Below are 19610 nucleotides of genomic sequence, written 5' to 3'. Positions count from 1 at the left end.
TCTCTGAAGCAGGCCATCCTCTGTCCATTTTATAGGAATTAGGCCCTGCCAAGAGGGCCTGGCCTCCTTCTCCATCAAATGAAGTTTCCCACACTCCTCATTTACTCCACAGATGGTCTGCAAATGCTGAATTCAGATATCCAACTTTTTAAAATATACTTTTAAAAATCTGCAATGATCTGGGGCGCCTGGGTGGCTCAGTCGGGTGAGCGTCCGACTTCAGCCAGGTCACGATCTCGCGGTCCGTGAGTTCGAGCCCCGCGTCGGGCTCTGGGCTGATGGCTCGGAGCCTGGAGCCTGTTTCCGATTCTGTGTCTCCCTCTCTCACTGCCCCTCCCCCGTTCATGCTCTGTCTCTCTCTGTCCCAAAAAAATAAATAAAAAACGTTGAAAAAAAAATTAAAAAAAAAAAAAAAAACATTTTTTTTTTTTAATTTGTAATGGTCAAAGAGGCTTTTTTGTTAGGGTGAAAAACGGGAAACAACCATCGGCAGGGGGTGGGTTGTACAACTCATGTTACATCCTTAGGCCGGATTCTCTGTGGCTGTTTAAGAAGAATGTAGAGGGAGGCGCCTGGGTGGCCCAGTCTGTTAAGCGCCCGACTTTGGCTCAGGTCATGATCTCACGGTTTGTGAGTTTGAGCCCCACCTGAGTCAGGATCTGTGCTGGTAGCTCAGAGCCTGCAGCCTGCTTCGGATTCTGTGTCTCTTTCGCTCTCTGCCCCTCCCCCGCTCGTGCTCTGTGTCTCTCAAAAATAAATAAAAACATTAAAAAAAGGAGAACTACATGAGCCAATATAGAAAAATGTCATAATGACATAAATAATTGGCAGGTATACATAAGGATGTTCATCACAGTGACCTAAATGAACCTCTGTCGGGGACTGGTTAAGTTAGCTATGCTATGTCTATACTCTAGAATACCACACAGTAGTAAAAAATAATGTTTTAACGTGGAAAAGTCTCCAAGAAATGCAGAGTAGAAAAACTTGCACATACAGTGCTTTTATTCCTGTGGATAACATATTCAGGGCTGGGTCTTTTTAAAGAAATGGGTCAATGTTTTCAGAATGATGTTTAAAAGAATTTATAACCCTTCTACTTAAAGATTATAAAAATTTAGAGGTGGAAGCGTCCCATATTTCACGCCCCAGGAAATCATCACCCCTCCCCCAAATCTGGTCCATCCCCCCTGGATAATTGCTATTGACACATGATGAATGTCTTTTTTAGCTTTTCAACAGTTTATATAGACACATCTATAGATATTTATATAAGTGCACACACATTTAATGGAATCATGCTATAAAATATTGCTTTGTAACTTGCTTTCTTCACTTAACTATGTATTATGGTCACTTTCCATTCAGTATTGATGAATTCACCTCTTTTTTTTTTCTTTTTATTGTTGCAATGCATTCCAGGGTTTAGATGTGTCATAGATCATCTTGTTATGTAAATAGGCAAGTAGCAGAACAGGAAGCATGATCTCATTTTTATAAAAATTATATATATTATATATATAATATATAGATCACACAGTATATATACACAGAATATATATATATAATAATATGTACATATATAATATATATAATACATACTATATTTTTTATATATATAATACATACTATGTTATATATATATATATATATATATATATATATATATATAATTTCCCCACAAAGGACTCCTTTAAGGAGGGGAGCAGAATGGGGAGCTGACAGGAGAAGGGTCTGCATACCATACATATCTTTATAATGTTTGAAAAACTTTTTAGAAAGATTATTATTTTTCAAAAACAAGAAAAGTGGTTTCTAAAATACTGAACAACATATAGCTTTGCTTTGAAACCCAGAGCTTTAAAACCCCACATAGTTTGGAGCCTGGAGCCTGCTTCGAGTTCTGTGTCTCCCTCTCTCTGCCCCTCCCCCACTTGCACTCTGTCTCTCTCTCAAAAATAAACATTAAAAAATCAATAAATAAAATTGTAAAACAAAGTCTCCCAAAGGTTATCGTCGGTTACTAAGGAAGAGGAGAGACTTGCAGGGACTTTTACTTCATTCCTTGGCTATTTTGGTATTTGCCAATATTCAATGATTATTGCTTGTCCTCCAAAAACAATAAACAAATGTTAAGAAAAACGTCACCATGGGACATGAGATGTGTATCAAGGAAAGAATGGTTCTGCGAAACATTATCTTTTTCTTTTTTTAATTTTTTTTAACGTTTATTTATTTTTGCAACAGAGAGAGACAGAGCATGAACAGGGAGGGGCAGAGAGAGAGAGGGAGACACAGAACCTGAAGCAGGCTCCAGGCTCTGAGCTGTCAGCACAGAGCCTGACACGGGGCTCGAACTCACGGACTGCGAGATCATGACCTGAGCCGAAGTCGGACGCTTAACCCACCGAGCCACCCAGGCGCCCTGGAACATTTTCGAATTTTACCTAAACAGTTAAAACAGGCCAGGCCCTGCCAAATGCTGGGGCTGGGGGTTGCGCTGGCTTCGGAGAGGGCGGGTAGGCAGGCTTCCACCTCTGTCCCACATTTGCCACCACCTTCCTTGGCTCCATCTGGTCACACGCCTGCAGAGTGTAGTTCACTCAGCCGGACTGGCAGCAGCGTGGCCTGTCCTAGGCAGGCCTCGGCTGGCAGAACAGGTTTGTCTGCCCTGGTCCCTCCGCTCACATGCCCACTCCTGTGGGTGAGAGGGAAGGAGAGAGACGTGAGGGCAGAGTGAGGCTCCCGGGGCCACCCAAGGGAGAGGTAGCCATTTGATGTTTCTTCTTACCACATCTCTACCTGACCACGTCTGTCCATGGCTTGATCGAGCCCCTACTCCTACTCGGCTCCCTAGTGTCCTCGGGATAACATCCAGCACCTCTGCCTGGCACTGAAGGTCCCTTATGGCTTGTCTCCTTGCCACCTCCCCAGGCTTACCTCCCTCTCCTGCCCCACTGGGTCAATGTTTCTTTCATCATCTGAGAGTATAGAATGGAAAGAATACACTGTACAAGCCATCGGGCAGGCACACGCCTCTGACTACACCCGCTGTGGTTTACATTCCTTACGCGAGGGCAGGTAAGCTTAGTCCCGAAAATGTAAAACTCTCACCCCTTTGACCACGTGATTCCACCTCTGGGAATCTATTCTGCATATGCACTCACAAGTGGGTGCAAAGATGCTCTGTACGAGAATAACCTAAAAGCAATCCCTGAAAAACAGCATAAATCATGTCAGAAAAGAAATAGTTCTCTAATTCTCTTTTCACACCACGGAATACTATGCGGCTAGGTTTAAAGGGAGCCGCATTTATATTTGCTGATATGAAACCATCTCCAAGATATATTGTTTATTGATAAAAGCGCAAAGCCCAAAACTGAATATATGCTCAGTGCAAACTGTTATCCTAGATTGGAGCCTGGAAGACAAGATATATTAGTGGACAGATTGGCACAATCCAAATAAAGTCTGAAGATTAATGGTAGTGTACCAACATTAATTTCTTCGTTTTGATACATGTCCATGGCTATGTAATATGTTAACATTAGGGGAAACTGGGTAAAGGGCATACAAGAATTCTCTGTACTGTCTCTGCAACTTTTCTGCAAATTCAAAATTCTTCCAAAATAAAAAGTTTATTTGAAACAACTGAATGTACGTTTCTACATTTGTAGAACTCTAAAAAGGAGGAAAAAAAAGGGAAACATTTGTGTATGCACAGGAAATGCCCGTGTATTTTTATGAGTAATTTTCCTTAATTCGGAAATGATTATCCACCGACAACTGATGAATATTTTTTAAATAATGTATATTCACGCTTGCATCATGAGTTTTTCAGAGTACCTACCTGACAAGTGTCATTATTTGAAAATTTTTTTAATGTTTTTTTTTTTTTTTTTTCAACGTTGTTTTTTTTTTTATTTATTTTTGGGACAGAGAGAGACAGAGCATGAACGGGGGAGGGGCAGAGAGAGAGGGAGACACAGAATCGGAAACAGGCTCCAGGCTCCGAGCTGTCAGCACAGAGCCCGACGCGGGGCTCGAACTCACGGACCGCGAGATCGTGACCTGGCTGAAGTCGGACGCTTAACCGACTGCGCCACCCAGGTGCCCCTTTAATGTTTATTTTTGAGAGAGAGAGAGACAGAGACAAAGAATCCGAAACAGGCTCCAGGCTCTGAGCTGTCAACACAGAGCCCGTCGCGGGGCTCGAATCCACAAACCAGGAGATCATGACCTAAGCCGAAGTCGGGCACTCAACTGACCGAGCCACCCAGGCACCCCTATTTGAAATTTTTTATCTGTTGGCATTATTTCAAAATGTTTTCATTTTGGATTGCAGGAAGAAATTACACATGGCTGAGGACTGGAGTGAAAATAAGGAAATAGGGTGATTCACTAGAAACCAACTCACAAGATGTTCATGTTACCAAATGGACAACGCACTGAATTTATCAAAAATTCTTTAACTGGTGTTGAGTCCTGGGTATTCAAGGCACTGTAGAATTAGAAGACTCAAATTTTCCAGATCCAGTGAGAACCAATGTTATGCAGACAATGTCACTGATATCTTAAGACCCAGTTGGGGGCCCAGGAAGCTATGCTGAGGTAAGTTGCATCTGCCCCTGTCCTAGGCGGTATAATTGTTAATGACTCATTCATACATTCAAATATTTATTGCTTGCCTAACATGTGTACCAGGCACTGTTCTAGATCTGGGGACTCGGCAGGGAACAAATCAGACCTCAGTCTCTCCCTTTATAAAAGCTTACCTTTCAGAGGAGGAGATCGAGGAAACCAAGAAGGGAAACATACATGTCAGAGGATAGTAAGTGCTAGGTAGAAAAAGGAATTTTTAAAACTACAAGGAAGCGAGGCAAGGAGTGTCAGCACCACATCCACATCCTGTCTGGATGTCTGAGTTTCTGGAGGTGACATGGCTCCTCCCCTGGATTATTTCCCATTGTCCCATCACCACAATGTGGTGTGGAGGGTTGGAGAGAGCTCTGACTCACCATCCCCGGGGCACATGCCTGCCTTGGAGCAGGGATGGACTCAGCTCCACCCGATGGGCCTGCCCTGCCAGGGGGAAAGTTGGCTACCCAGGGCCAACTCAGGCTCTGAGCCTAGGGAAGGGTGAACAGACCATAGACACAGAAAGGACCACTATCCTCTCTCCCCAGAAGCTGTCTCCTGATTATTCAGAGATAAATAACACAAAAAGCACTGAGAACTCAGTGTTAGCCATTCTCTTGACTATCATTGTTAATAACATTTGGGGAGCCCATTAGTCACGGGGCCAATTTTTGATTGATTGCCTCCTAATTCCAGTATTTATCAGCTGGCATGAGGTCAGGTCTTGTCAGTAGAGGGCGCTGGAGGGACACTGCAAGTTAGGGGCTTCTCTCCAGATTCCAGGGCTTTGTTCCAGTTGGCAATGGGCTGTGCCCAACAGGTGGCTGTTACTCCCCTCCCCCTGGTAGCTGGCCACCTCTAGCACCTCCTTGAGCCCAGCTAGGGATGCATCATTTAACCAAGAGAAGTATCGAAAATATGAAATAGAATCATGATTTCTCCCTTAATTGCCTATTCAGATGCTCTGCAAATGAAAATAGAAAGATACAAAACAGAGCAACTGGGTTTTTTTGGTTTGTTTTTTGAAAAGCCACTTTCAGTCCTACTGGGGGAAAAATGACCCAAAGATCCCAGGCATTAAAGTTCATCACATAGGGGGCACCTCCAAGGCTCAGTCGGTTATTAAGCAGCTGACTCCGGGTCAGGTCATGATCCCATTGTTCTTCCGTTCGAGCCCCGCCTCGGGCTCTGTGCTGACAGCTCGGAGCCTGGAGCCTGCTTTGGATTCTGTGTCTTCCTCTCTCTGCTCCTCCCCCACTCATGCTCTGTCTCTCAAAAATAAATATTAAAAAAAAATTTTTTTAAATAAGTTCATCTCATGAAAATTCGTTCAAAAAATTGAAGAAACCAGTCTGGAAACAGAAGGAATTTTTCAACTTTCAAGACCCAGAATCCAGGTAAGTGATATTTGTTGCCTAGAAACTACTCTGGTCCAGGGTATGTCAGTTAGCTTTTTTTTTTTAACCACCCAAAACACAGTGGCTTAAAATAATTATTATTTTGTAGCTCCTGATTCTTCCGGACCATTTGGGCTGAGCCCAGCCAGGCAGTTCAGTTCTGCAGTTGGTCTCACCTGGGCTGACTCTCGCAGCTGCAGTCAGCTAGTGGGGTGACTGGGGGCTGTTTGGTCTGGGGTGGTTTCACTCACATGTATGGCTGGCTGGCAGTGGGTGTAGGTGGCTGGGGTAATGACTCTGAACTGGGCCATGTGTCTACCGCAGGCCAGCCCAAGTTTGTTCACGTGGCAGGGCTTGCAGCGTTGCCAGGAAGGGTTAAACCATTCCCTGTAAAAAAAAAAAGGGGGGGGAGGGGGAAACCTGGGTGGCTCAGTCGGTTGATTTCAGCTCAGGTCAAACATCTCGCAAAAATAAACATCTTGCAGTTTGTGGGTTTGAGCCCCGCATCGGGCTCTGCCAAGGAGCCTGCTTGGGATTCTGACTCCCTCTCTCTCTCTCTCTGCCCCTCCCTGCTCTCTCAAAGTAAATAAAAACAAAAACTTTGAAAAGTCATAAACACCTCCTCCTGCGACTTTGCGACTTTGCGTGGTTCTTAGGAAATGCCAGCCCTCCTGAACATGGCCTACTGGGCCAGGCCCCGCCCACCACATCCAGCCTCATTCTCCCCTGCTTCCCCTGCTCCCTCTCACTTTGCTCTCTCCATTCCAACAACAATGGTCTTCGGGGCCATGCCTCCTCTCACCCCAGAGCTCTGGGACCTATTTGACCATTGCCCAGAAGACTCACCCTTCTCCTAGTCGTTAGTAATTATTTGGAAAATCTTACTTCAAGCATTCACTTCCTCCAGGAAGCCTTTCTTGAAAACCCTGGCCAGGTTAGCGTCCTGTTTTACTTTCTTAAAGTATCTCTCTTGTGATTTTTCTTCAGAGCACTTAGCATAGTTTTAAGTTTACTTGCAGCCAATAACGATGGCCAACAATAGCCCATCAGCGCTTGCTCCATGCCAGGGGCTATTCTAAGAATATCAGGGGTGTCTATTCGTTTGATTCTTATGAGGCACAGAAAGTGGAAGAAAATTGCTCAAGTTCACACAGTTGATAAGTGGTACAGGCAGGACCCAAACCTGTCAGTCTGGTTCCCAGAGCTAACATCTTAACCATTCTGATGTGCCCCCTCCCTCTGAAGTAAATAATTTGTCTCTCCCCTACCAAACTTCGAGGCCTTTAGTGGTAGATATTCTGTGTTACAGACTGAATTGTGTCCCCTCCAAAATTCCTATGTTGAAGCCCTAACCCACAACATGGCTGTATTTGGAGAGGGGTCCTTTAAGGAGGGAATTAAGGGTAAATGCGGTCATAAGAGTAGGGCCTTAATCCAATAGGACTATGTCTTAGTCTGCTCAGGCTGCCATAATAGAACACCATGGGCTGGGTAGCTTATAAACAACAGAAATCTATTTTTCTGGAGGCTGGGATGTCCCAGATCAAGGCACTGGTGGATCTGGTTCATGGATGACGGTCTACTTACTGAACATCGCATGGTAGAAGGGGCAAGGGGGATCTCTGGGGCCTTTTTTTTATAAAGGCGCTAATCCTATTCATAAGAGCTCCACCCCTTGATGACCTAATCGCCTCTCAAAGCCCCCCCATCTCCAAATACCACATTGGGGATTAGGTTTCAATATGTGAACTGACACAAACAGTTTACTGACACAAAACAGTTTACATGGCACCTCATAAAAAGAGGAGGAGACACAAGGAGTGTGCGTGCATAGGGGAAAGGCCATAGGAAGGCAGACATCTGCAGGCCAAGGAGAGAATCCTCAGGAGAAACCAACTCTATTGGCAGTTTGATCTTGGACTTCCAGCCTCCAGAACTGTGGGGAAAAAATTTCTGTTGTCTAAAGGACTCCCTCGGGTGCCTGGGTGGCTCAGTCAGGTAAGCGGCGACTGTAGCTCAGGTCATGATGTCACAGTTCATGAGTTTGAGTCCCGCGTCCCGCTCTGTGCTGTCAGCACGGGGCCTGTTTCGGATCCTCTGTCTCGCTCTCTCTTTGCCCCTCCCCCGCTTGTGCTCGCTCTCTTTCTCAGAAATAAACATTAAAATTATCCTTTCCCAGAATGCAAATGCATTTACCTAAAAGTTTGAGGACTTGAGCATATGTACTGAGTGAGGCCTTCAGGATCAGATCCTAGTCCAAAACCAAAACCCAAACACCTTCATGTATGGACGAGGTAAGCCAGGGCCAAGGTGATCACATCAGCCCCCACCCCACATCTACAAGATCAACCCTACTTAATCATGGTGTAGCTCGAATGCCGGACTCTCTAGAACAAGGTCGGAGTTCCAGCAATGCCGGCTCTCGCTGTGGGCGACAAATGACCCTCGGAGGTTAACCAGCAGAGTAACAGAGTTATTTAGAAGGAGTCAGTGAGATGAGCACACACAGCGGTCCACCAAAAGGGCTCGGTGAGCGGGAGCTGCTGTTACTACTACTACAGCACCTGACTCTTCCAGCTTTTTGAGGGGTTTGCACCCGCCGGTCCGCCACTCGCCTCAGTCGGTCTCCATCCCGACTTGGAGCTGCAGCTACAGTCCCAGGTCCTCCTGCCCCCGTGTTCCCTCCCCAGTTCCTCAGCTAGCTGCGGGGAAGTAGGCGCCAGACAACACTCCACCGAGCCCTGAAGCTGAACTTTCGAAGCACAGGGACAGAACTCCCAACTGCCGCCTGAAACCGTTGAGCTGGGCTCCCGCCTCCCGCCCCTCTGATCGATCAAAAGAGAAGAGGCAAGCCCCTGGACCAATCAGAAGTGGAACCGGTCGAGCAATGCCCGCCTCCTGAAAGCGCCCTCGCTCCTCATTGGATGTGTCCCTGCGCGAACGCAAGGCTAAGCCACTTAGAAGAGAGTGGAGCCAGCCAATCAGCAGTGCAACCGCAGCGGAGCTCGTGGAAGGAGGCAGTAGTGCTCTCGGACTGGCGCCGTTCGAGCTAGTCGCCTGTCGGCACTACAGCCCTTCCTGGGTAGAACGCCAGCTGGCTGGGCTCTTAGCTCTGACCAATTTAATGGTGGGGCAAAGCAATGGGCCATTCTCTCTGGTGTGTTGGCTGGGGTGGGGTTGTGGGGCGGGCAGGGGAGGCTGGTACGTGAAGTACGCAGTTAACCCTGCCTCAGCTGACAGACAATGAGCATTTGACCAATCGCGGGTCAAGGCACTGCCCCTCTGGTGCCTTCCCTGCCCCCGCATACTTCCAGGTGAGGCAGGGGGCGTTCTGCAGCCAATCAGTAGTGAAGCAAGGCAAGAGGCAGGAAAGGGGAGCTGCCCACAGGCACCTGAATCCCGGCTGGCTCTTGAGGGCCCCCCAACCAAACACAGACATACATTGCATAGACTGTCAGGGGTTGAGAGAGAGAGATGAAAGGGTTTGCAACGAGAGCCACTCGTTGGCAAGACAGGAGCAAAGAACTGGTGGTATCCTGAGCCCTTGCAGAGGAAGATTCCAAGGCTGTTAGCGAAGGAGGTTCGGGGCCTAGTTTTTTCATAGGGGGGCGGAGGGAGAGCAAATTCCGCAGCCAATTAGAAGGGATGGGGGACGGGCTGGAGGATAAGATCTCAGTCTTAGAGACCTGAAACCTGAGTCCGCGGACCGATTAGTCTCAAAGCCCTGCCACTCCGCACAGCAAGCAGGGCGGGAGGCTGGAGGGAGCAAGTGGAGCTGTCCTAGGTGCCGCCTAGGATGTTGAGAATGCTCGGTAGATGCGGTCCACACTGCAGCCAATCAGCGTCCGCCTCAGGGAGACAAGCGAGCTGTGCACGCGCCCAGGCTTCGAGCTCCTGGCCTCACGCTCATCCCTACTTTCTAACGGACACTGGATCTTGCACTGCCCTCAGTGTATGTGAGGCTGTGGGAAGAAGAACAGGGTCTGTCAGTGAGTGCCATGGTTTTTCTTACACTTCTTCAGGCCTGAGCTGACCCAGGCAAAAGCTGGGGTGTGGGAGCTTGAGTGGTGGCCGTGAGGGTCGAGAATTGAGGACTGAGGGCTTTAGTCCCTGGAGACTTCCTTTGCCCTGGTGAGGCTGGGAACGGGGCCTCCTGGGCACCCTTGGACCCAGGCTGGGCAGAGGCTAGGCCAACATGCCCTATGAGTTGGTCCATGGTCCCTGAGGCTAGCTTATGAGGCAGTTGAAAGCCTTTGGAGCTCTGCATGGTGTCATTGGCCATGAGGTATGGCCTCTGAACTGTGAGTTGTCTGAGGTCTCTGGTATGAGTCTGGATCTGGTGACTTGGAAGGAGAGACCTGTGACTCTCCAGAGGTTGTTGGGAGTCACTGGCCAAAAGATGAAACTGATGTACACTTGAGAGGTTTTCTGGAGTCTTTGGATCCAGCCTGGGCTGAGAGTGAGTGTTGCTGGGGTTGAAAGCCTGATGAGAAGTTGTCAAAGGTTATTGCATCCAGGCTGTGCTGAGAATATGTGGTTGCAAGGCTTTGCGTTGGGGGGGGGGGGGGGCGGCAGCGGGGAGAGTTCAGGTCTCTGGACTCCAGCTTGAGGTGCTGTTGGCAGGTTTTCCAGTACCGGGTCCAGGTTAGACAACCTGGCTAGGAGGTTAGGCCCATGGTCTTCTGGAGGTTCTTGAGGAGGGAGTTTCTGAATCTCAAATACGTTGTTTGACCTCCATGAGATACTATTGCCATGTGATGTCTCTGGGAAAAAAACAGGATTGGGTCACGTTTAGAGCCTTTCACTCCCTGTCCCCACTCTTCCCCAAACTCTGGTCATTCCCAGAAGATACCAGGCTATAAAAATGGGGCCAGATGCATAAGGAAGATGGATATTGTACCGGAGCATAGAAAGATGTGTGTGAGACATCCTGCTCCTTAGGAAATCACCCAGGTTGTCTTTACAGAAAATCTTTTATACTTACGGGGCAGGGTGTTTATATCTAACTTCACTCAGCTGTTCAAATTCTACATGGTATTAAAGCTTTCAGAGTGCTTTCATGTACACCCAGAGTTCTTAAACCTTGGGTGGGGGAATGCAAGGAAGTGGTCTATGAGTGGATTTCAGGGGGGTTTGAACTCCTGGAAATCATAAGAAAAACTGTATGCATATTGTATTGGAGGGGGTGCAAGGCAGCCACACGGATGAGCAAGAAACATCTAACCTGTCCAAGGACTGACTGCAGAGCAATCTGTGAATCCCTTGTCATTCACATGCAAAATGGTATGAGTATCTACAATTTTCTAGTGTAAACAGTTGATTCCATAGCTTACAATTTTAAAAGGAATGGTGACCCCCTTAACCTACGAGGTTAAGAATCATTGGAATAAAGTAGGCTGCTGTATTATATACAGGGACCAGACAAGACTAGAAATGATGTCTTCTTTTCTTCCCAAACCTGGTGTTGGCACACACTTCAAGGCATTTCATATACTAGACTGCATGTCTGAGCTCAGTCTACCTACCAGGGCCTGGGGTGTGTACATCAGTCACACAATTCACTCATGAGTATGGACCTGGGGTTGAGGGCCATGTAGGTCCTAGAAGTGGGCCATTTGGGTGAGAAGGTTCAGGGTTCCAAACTCCTAGAGAATGGCCTAGAATTGGGGAAACATATGTTCCAGGTGGGGTCTTCCTAGATGTCCTTGGGATCCTTAGCCCAAGGCGAGGGACACAGCCAGAGGGCGTCAGAGTGGGGCCTTTTGCCTGGGTTTAAGGAAATATTGGCATTCAGTTCTGGTCTTGAAGACAGCCCCTGTGAGGAAGTTGAGGGTCTCAGAAGAGTTAGCTCCATATTAGGGCTGAAAAAACAAAGGCCATCCAACAGGGAGGATGCAGTGGAACCTAAGTGTTTTTGTTTTTGTTTTTTCACTTTAGTCTAGTTCTTTTCCACTTAATCCACAAAAGATATACTATGATAAGGTCTCTATGGCCTAGATTCAGCTCACTGGCTATGATTATATCTGGTTCTTGAGTTATATGAAACATAGATTTGAAGGAAGAAAGAAACTAATTTATTCCGTGGTGTCTCTTCTCTGGTATATATATTGGATGAACTTAACTAGAAAGAGTGGGCATTTGAAATTTTATGTTAGATTTAGATAATTGGTCTTAAATCTGTATGAAATGCTGTGGGGGAGTTTAACCACCTTAATTTGCAGAAAGAGTTGTGTTCCTGGAGAGTAGAAAGTTCATAGAATTTTTCTAATTTGAATCTTGTTTACCTTGGCTTTGGAGGTACTCAATATTTAAAATAAGTGAGATTGGGGCGCCTGGGTGGCGCAGTCGGTTGAGCGTCCGACTTCAGCCAGGTCACGATCTCGCGGTCCGTGAGTTTGAGCCCCGCGTCAGGCTCTGGGCTGATGGCTCGGAGCCTGGAGGCTGTTTCCGATTCTGTGTCTCCCTCTCTCTCTGCCCCTCCCCCGTTCATGCTCTGTCTCTCTCTGTCCCAAAAATAAATAAAAAAAACGTTGAAAAAAAAAATTTTAAATAAGTGAGATAGGGGCAACCTGGGTGGCTCAGTCAGTTAAGCATCTGACTCTTGACCTCAGCTCAGGCCTTGATCTCAGGGTTGTGAGTTCAAGCCCTGTGTTGGGCTCTGCACTGGGCACGAAGCCTACTTAAAACAAACAAACAAATAAATAAATAAATAAATAAATAAATAAATAAATTTTTTAAAAGTGAGATAAAGAGAGAACATTTTTCATAAAACAAGTAATCATACCTCTAACTGGCCTATTCTGATGGTTTAGTTTTAATTATATTTGAGGAGAATCCATACCTGTATTGCTGTGTTGACATTTTTATATAAAGCTGGATTGTACCTGCAGGGGCTTATGAAGGAGCTTATCATCAAGCCTATCAGTGAGAATAAAAAATATCAGATTTTAAACTTTATTTAGTAATGTATTAGGACTGAGAGGCAAAAATCATACCTCATTTTCCCACATACTTCCTTCCAGTTATGCCCTACCTAATCTCTTCTACTCACTGTACCCTCTCCCAGGATGCAGGTTTGTGTCCTCAAAACTCATGGTTTCCTGTGTCCACCCCATAAGACAACTGCAAGCGATTTCTACAGAGTCAACCTGGGAAGTGGAAGCTGGACAAGAGTTTTGAGACTGTGATGGGAGACCTTTCAAAAATAGACAGTTAGCAGTGTCCCTACCCTTCCAAGTCAAAGTGCAATTTGTTCATGCTTCTGCTGTTACTGCTCAGTGCAAGAAGTCTTGGGCTGTGTAGTCAAGAATGTAGGTAGAGAGAAGGGCCTGAAGTGTCACCAGCGTAAGGGCTAAGGTGTAGAGGGCCCTGGAGATACCTCCAAGGAGGCGGTCTCTAAAAGGATATCCTTAGGTCGGGTAGACACCAGATGGGAGGCAAAATGAGGCTTCCCATTCTTGGGGGCTTTTGTTCACCGGATGGGGAATCTCCTTGCGCCTTCTCCTCCATGTTTCCCGGAAGCCTGCTGACACTCCCCGTCAGCTACAATTGGCTTACAGAGAATTCTGCCCTTTGAGCACAGTTTCCAACATTCTTGATCATCAATGGGCAGATCATATCAGTGAGAGAGCTGAGTCATAGACCCAAGAAGTAGAGCTGGGAGGCGAGGGGTGATGATGTAATCGTCCAGACCCCTGTACCTTCCTTCTACACGTGGGGTTTCTCTCTCATGGCTTTCCCCACTTATTCCATACCTCCAGGGATTGTGTTTCTGTGTTGAAGAAAGGATGTTTTTCTCTGTATGCATACATATCAGGGATTGGTGCTTTTATATGTTCAGGCCAAGTGGCTTTAATATGGGTGTCTAATGAGTCCCTGGGTGTGGTGGTACGAGGAGTTAGAAAGCTCAGAAATGGAAAATATTTAACGTTCAGAGTAGCACATGAATACAGCCTGTCCATTTGCATTTTCCCTTTCACTCTGACTCATCTTCCCCTCTCCCCACCCTATTATTGCCCTCCACCAGCCTCACCCACTGGCACACCCTGTCTGTATAGAAAGGATTAACATCTGCCTGCACCCAAGCTAGAACAAGAAGTAGAGGGAAGGCATGTTTGGTCTGGAGGGAGAAAGTAGAAGGCTGGTCTGAATATTTTGGGGTCCTGAACGAAAGGGAGAAACAGGAGTTTAGAGACAGAATGTTTGGGTCTAGGAGGGGACGAGGATCTAAGGGAGAAGCCCGGGGGAACCAGACTCTGCCATGTCACCAGAGCAGCCTACCAGTGCCTGACTTGCACATCTTCCAGTTATTTACTGGGCACATACGATGCAGCAGGCACATATCATAAATGATCTCTCTACGTTTGTTGAAAGAATGAAAAATGTGCCACAGGATGGGAGATAATGGAATAAGAAAAAACAGGAAAAGAAATTTGAGTCTCTCGGACCTCCTTTCCCCAGGTTAACAAGCACTAAAGTGTGAAAACAGGGGAAATCTCCTGAGAGCTTGACCCTTTTGGCAGGAAGTGAAAGAAACCCCAGGGTTCTGATTTCAGAGAAATGTCATTTGTCATCAACCCAAGAAAAGGGAGTTTTCTCTTCGAAGACCACCGCAGGCCCTTCCTGGGGTTGCCCCCTTCAAAGCTTGATGGGAGAATCTGAGTCACTTGCACATTCAGTCCCCAGTGGTGGCCCAGATGACAGGGGTCATTTCCACAGAGCAGTTAAAGCTTCCCTAGTACTAAGTCAAGGCAAGGAAGGACGATGCGTGCTTTTGGCCCTTTCACTCTCTCCTTGGAATCCAGATGTTTCAGCCCTTGTTGCTTCTGAGGTAGTAGAAACAGCTTCCAGCTGCTGGAGCTCTACTGATGCTTCTCAGTAGCAGGATTAATACTATTTGAATGATGTGAGGTACTGACAAACCACTTTCACATTTATCATGTCATTTTATCTTTATCCTCACCTCCAAATGCGGTCAGCAAAGGTTATCCCTATTTCGCGGATGAGGTAACTGAGCCTCAGAGAGGCGACTTGCTCAAGGTGACTCAACTAGTAAATGGCAGAGATGAGACTCAAATGCAGGTCTGATTATTCCAAACTCCTTGTTGCCTCAAATGAACTTTTTTTAAAAAAGATTTTTTATTTTATTTTTTTAAAGTACTCTCTACACCCAACACGGGGCTCGAACCTACAACCCAGAGATCAAGGGTAGCATGCTCTACCGACTGAGCCAGCTAGGCACCCCTCAGATGAACTTCTCTGACTCTAGAAGTTCACAAATGAAATAAGGAGACAGGGAGCCAGAATGTCTTGAATCTGGAAGTGGAGAGGGTGTTCTCTCCTGGGGAGAGGGGAGTGAAGCAGAGCCAGGGTTATAAAACCACACCCCCTTGGGGGACTGTGGCAGACTGGTACTTGGGACACCCAATGGAAGACTGTGAGGTCAGGGGCGGGGCTAGCTCCAGGGGGGCCCCAGGAGCCCCAACAGCAGTTCAGAGCATGCGGTGTCCAGGAGGAAGCTACAACCGGTGAGTGGTTGCTTCTCCCCAGCTGAGACTTTCCTCCCATTACACCCCCTCTTCTGTTCACTTCTTGCCAATTAGTAGCCTTCTCCCCGAGGTGTCGCAGCAGTAATTCTCCCAATAAGGGTCCTTACTCACAGTGAGCCCACGCTTAGGAATATGCCTGCTGAGACACTTAGGTCTGTTGATCTCTTAGTACCTCAGTTCCCAGTTCTCTTCTTAAAAGCCAACGTGGTAGTTTTGATATGTGATAAATTTCCACCTTGTTTGGACTCTATCTATTCTTTGCTTTTGGTTTGTGGGGAACAAAATTAAACCATCTCCTTACCCTAATCTGGAAAGGAAATCCCTCCCCCTCTACCGTTCCCATTTCCCTTTCTTCCACTTCCTCAGGGGTCAAAACCTTCTCCAAAATCTCTCTCCATCCTTGAGTTGGGAACCATCTCTTCTGTGGCTTGTGCACCTGTTCTCTCAACCCACTGGAGGGGATTCTTTGGTCTCTTCTAGGTCCTTCTCTGAGGACATGTTCTAGAAGTTTCAGCCGTAGGGAGATAATTTATTGATGCCTTTGAGCATGCCCTTCTGCAGCTATGACCTCAGTCTTGCTGCCCTTTCTGCCTCTCAGGACTACTCAACTTCATGTGATGGGCTTGGGGTGGGGGTGAGGGGATGGCACGCTAGCTTTCTAAACTCTCCCGTGAAGCAGTGTCGTGCTCCATCCCTAACTGCCAGGGCTGACTGGGTCTTATGGTGATTTCTTTGTCTGGAAAGAAGACAGCCTGGCCTGCTGCAAGGTCTTTCCCCACAGAAAGGCTTGGAGTAGCATAAGTATCAACCTCTGCTATCTTTTAAGTCAGAGACTGCTAATTGACTGGACCCATCTTACACCAGCCTTAAACCCACCATTTGATATGGTTGCTAACTGCTTGGTCCTTACTCTTTTAAGTCCCGAATTTGGTCTAATTTCCATTCTCCTGCCATCCCCACCCTCATCCCTACCCCCTGGTCTGTTGTGATTCTGGGTAAGCTCAGATCCTCTCTTGGGTTAGTTTATGTGCCTCATTCAGGACACAGAGAGCTCTGAACCTGCAACTCACTCTTTCTCCCCTCACCTCCACAGGCTTGAGAATATGCCGTTGCTCTCTTCCCTTTCCACCATGGACCCCACACTGTGGCCTTTCTTTCAGATCCTCTGAGACTGGTACCCAGGCAAGGCACGATGCCCTTGTTCCGGACAAGACTGCCTAGCCCCTACAGCTCTGATCGGCTGGTACGGCTAGCAGCCAGGCTCCGGCCAGCATTATGTGATACCCTGATCACTGTGGGGAGCCAGGAATTCCCTGCCCACAGCCTGGTGCTGGCAGGTGCGAGCCAGCAGCTGGGCCGTAGGGGCCGCTGGGCTCTGGTGAAAGGCATCAGCCCTTCTACCTTTGCCCAGCTTCTGTACTTTGTTTATGGGGAGACTGTAGAGCTGCAGCCGGGGGAACTGGGGCCCCTTGAGGAAGCGGCCAGGGCCTTGGGGGTGCAGTCCCTGGAAGATGCATGCAGGAGGGCTCGATGGGATGGGGTTAGAGAGCTGGGTCCAGGGCTGAGGGAACATCAGGAGGAGCCAGAGAAACCCACAAGGGATTCTGAAAGAGGACTGGGGGGACATGGAGAGCAGAGACCAGAAAAACGTGTTAGTGCTGGTAGAATAGAATGGGAGACACTGCATGAGCAAAGGCCACCAAGAGAGAGCCCTGAGAGAGCAGAACCACTGCAGGAGGGTGAAGGGGAGGAGATGAGATCAAAGGAGAAACTCAAGCAATCCCCTCTTGGCCATGGGGGAATAGATGGAAAGCAAGAAGTGATTATGTGGGTGACAGAGAGCCCAGGGAGTTCTGATGAAAGACTTCGGGAGTTCCCTGGCCCCCTTCCCCCACCAGGCTCCCTCCAAAACAGCGTCATTCCTAGGCCCTGGTGGGCTGAGACCCCTTGGTTCGGGGAGGGCCAGCCTGCCCTATGGAGCATCCTGCTGTTGCCACCCAGATATGGCACTCCCTTCTCTCATAGCACCCCCATCACTGGAGCCTGGCAGGAGGTCTGGCCTCAGGACCAGAGGTGAGTGAAGAGCCTAGTGGAAGACCTCCCTGGCTGGGAGGGAGTGGCTCAGGACAGGCGGACAGTGATGGGTGGAAGGGGTACCACATCTCTTATCTCTACTGTACATTTCCTGAGCTGGTGATAGGACAAGAAGCTTTCACCACAGGGGAAGTCAAAGCCCAGCCCCTGAGGAGGACTCCTGATTCCTCTCTCCCCAGGATGGGTCTGGCCAGGTTTTGCCAAGGCTAACTCTTCCCCACCCCCTCCCCAGGATCCCACTGTCCCTGAATCCTGAGAAAGGTCTCTGGAACCACAGCCAGTTGGCCTCCTCCAGTCCTGCCCCAGGTAAGCCCCTCAGTGACCTGTACAAATATTATAACATGCTCTCTCTCCTGAGGCTGGGGCTCCAGAAGTCCAGCTTGAGTAGGGCACCAACTTCACTCTGCTCTCTCCAGGTTCCCTCCCCCAGGGCTCCGAAAAGCTCAGCCCTGGGGACATGGAAGACTGTAATCAGAAGCACACAGGTGAGTAGGGTGAGGGTACCTTTGCCTTCAGTCCCACTGTCCCTCCTGATGTCTTGCCTGGGAGTACCAGTGATCCAGCTCTGGGATTCCCAGCCATGCCTTTTCTGTCCCCACAGGTGCACTTGCAACCTGTGTGAGTCAGGTGAGCACAGCAGGCCCGCCTCGCCAACAACCTCCCCCACCCCCTCCTGCTCGGTCTCGGCCCTATTCTTGTTCTGTCTGTGGAAAGAGGTTCACACTCAAGCATCAGATGGAGACACACTACCGAGTCCACACAGGTATGGGCCCCCCGCCCTCCGTGAATTATCTGCTCCCTTACAAACTCCAGTCTGTCCCTGAGTCCTCCGCTGGTTGCTTGGCTCCCACACAATTCCTTTGTCCAGTTGCCCAGATCACCCCCTAGGCCAGCCTCCGCCCCTTCTTTCCTTCACCGCCCTCCCCCTCCACTTGCCCTAGGAGAGAAGCCCTTCTCCTGCAGCCTATGTCCCCAGCGCTCCCGGGACTTCTCAGCCATGACCAAACACCTGCGGACGCATGGGGTCGCACCCTACCGCTGCCCTCTGTGCCGGGCGGGCTGCCCCAGCCTAGCCTCCATGCAGGCGCACATGCGCGGCCACTCGCCCAGCCAGCTCCCACCTGGATGGACCATTCGCTCCACATTCCTCTACTCCTCCTCTTCAAGGCCATCCCGGGCCTCGACTTCTCCCTGTAGATCCCCTTCCTCCACCACCTGACGGTGTCGGTACCTTCTCTGGCTTCATCCAACAACAAAATTAAATAATGAAAGACGGGCCGCCGGGCTGGATAGGCTTCTGACCCAGCACCGCAGGTACGGCAGCGTAGCAAATTTGGCTCCAAGAAGCACTGCAGCAAGGGCGCCGAGACCTTCTCCCAGATGACCGCTGGCCCTATGAGCCTGGGCAAGCGAGTCCGTGTGGGGTGTGGGAAGTGAAGTCTGCACGAGTGAAAATTAACTGTGCGGGGACTGGCGATCTCATCACCAAAATAAAGAGTTTTCCTGTGCCCTCCTCTCAGGACAAGCCGAGTCCAGACTTCAGTCTGTGCGCAGGGGAGAGGGAAGGACAGCCTTGCCTCTTGTCCTGTAGCGGCCCCTGGTGGCCGTGCATCCACTGTCAGCGGGGCGGGGCGGGGCGGGGAGCACCTCCATCTCCCGGGTCTATCAGTCCTCCCCCAGAGGTAGGGGCCGAGGGCCGCGAAGTCCAGGCTGACTTAGCAGCAAGCCCTGTGGGGGAAGCCTGTGAGACACCCAAGTTATTCCCCCCTTCCACAGCAAGCAACGGCGCGCAGGGTCTGAGTCTGGGACCCCCAGTCCAGGGCTCGAGGAACGCGTGCTCTACTCTGCTTTCCGCCACCCGCCTCCACTCCTTGAGCACAGGGTCTGCAAAGCCGGGGTCTCTCAAGCACCTTCCCTCCATGCTGCGCAGAAC

At 48.7% G+C, this 19610-nt stretch overlaps 1 protein-coding gene and 1 long non-coding RNA gene across 4 annotated transcripts; one reads left to right on the top strand and one right to left on the bottom strand.

Moving 5' to 3' along the window:
- Nucleotides 1-1656: 1656 nt before the first annotated feature.
- Nucleotides 1657-9697, bottom strand: LOC144614556 (uncharacterized). The gene is made up of 3 exons (XR_013552376.2): nt 8232-9697; nt 6287-6422; nt 1657-3214 (listed from the first exon to the last, which is right to left on the bottom strand). It is a non-coding gene; the product is annotated as an uncharacterized LOC144614556 (long non-coding RNA).
- A 56-nt stretch (nt 9698-9753) lies between these two features.
- Nucleotides 9754-19202, top strand: ZBTB32 (zinc finger and BTB domain containing 32). Of its 3 annotated transcripts, none has more exons than XM_060652082.3 (6): nt 9754-10024; nt 16744-17656; nt 17910-17983; nt 18094-18162; nt 18279-18440; nt 18619-19202. In XM_060652082.3, the coding sequence occupies exons 1-6, from the start codon at nt 9832-9834 to the stop codon at nt 18894-18896; spliced, it is 1689 nt and encodes a 562-aa protein (XP_060508065.2). In that variant the 5' UTR covers nt 9754-9831; the 3' UTR covers nt 18897-19202. The 3 variants fall into 3 exon arrangements, with proteins under 3 accessions (XP_060508065.2, XP_060508066.2, XP_060508070.2); XM_060652083.3 differs by lacking the exon at nt 9754-10024 and adding an exon at nt 10644-11318; XM_060652087.3 differs by lacking the exon at nt 9754-10024 and adding an exon at nt 12584-15562.
- The last annotated feature ends 408 nt before the right edge of the window (nt 19203-19610 follow it).

The sequence above is a fragment of the Panthera onca genome, chromosome E2 (assembly GCF_046562875.1).
Source record: "Panthera onca isolate mPanOnc1 chromosome E2, mPanOnc1 haplotype 2, whole genome shotgun sequence".
Taxonomy (NCBI): domain Eukaryota; kingdom Metazoa; phylum Chordata; class Mammalia; order Carnivora; family Felidae; genus Panthera; species Panthera onca.
This window is presented reverse-complemented; position numbering and strand designations above follow the sequence as displayed.

Bases quoted from the DNA above. Each gene is read 5' to 3' on its own strand.
- ZBTB32 (XM_060652082.3), top strand. From the start codon at position 9,832: ATGTTGAGAATGCTCGGTAGATGCGGTCCACACTGCAGCCAATCAGCG. The intron at 18,163-18,278 runs GTGAGTAGGGTG...CTGTCCCCACAG, and splicing joins CTGTAATCAGAAGCACACAG to GTGCACTTGCAACCTGTGTG. The intron at 18,441-18,618 runs GTATGGGCCCCC...CACTTGCCCTAG, and splicing joins ACACTACCGAGTCCACACAG to GAGAGAAGCCCTTCTCCTGC.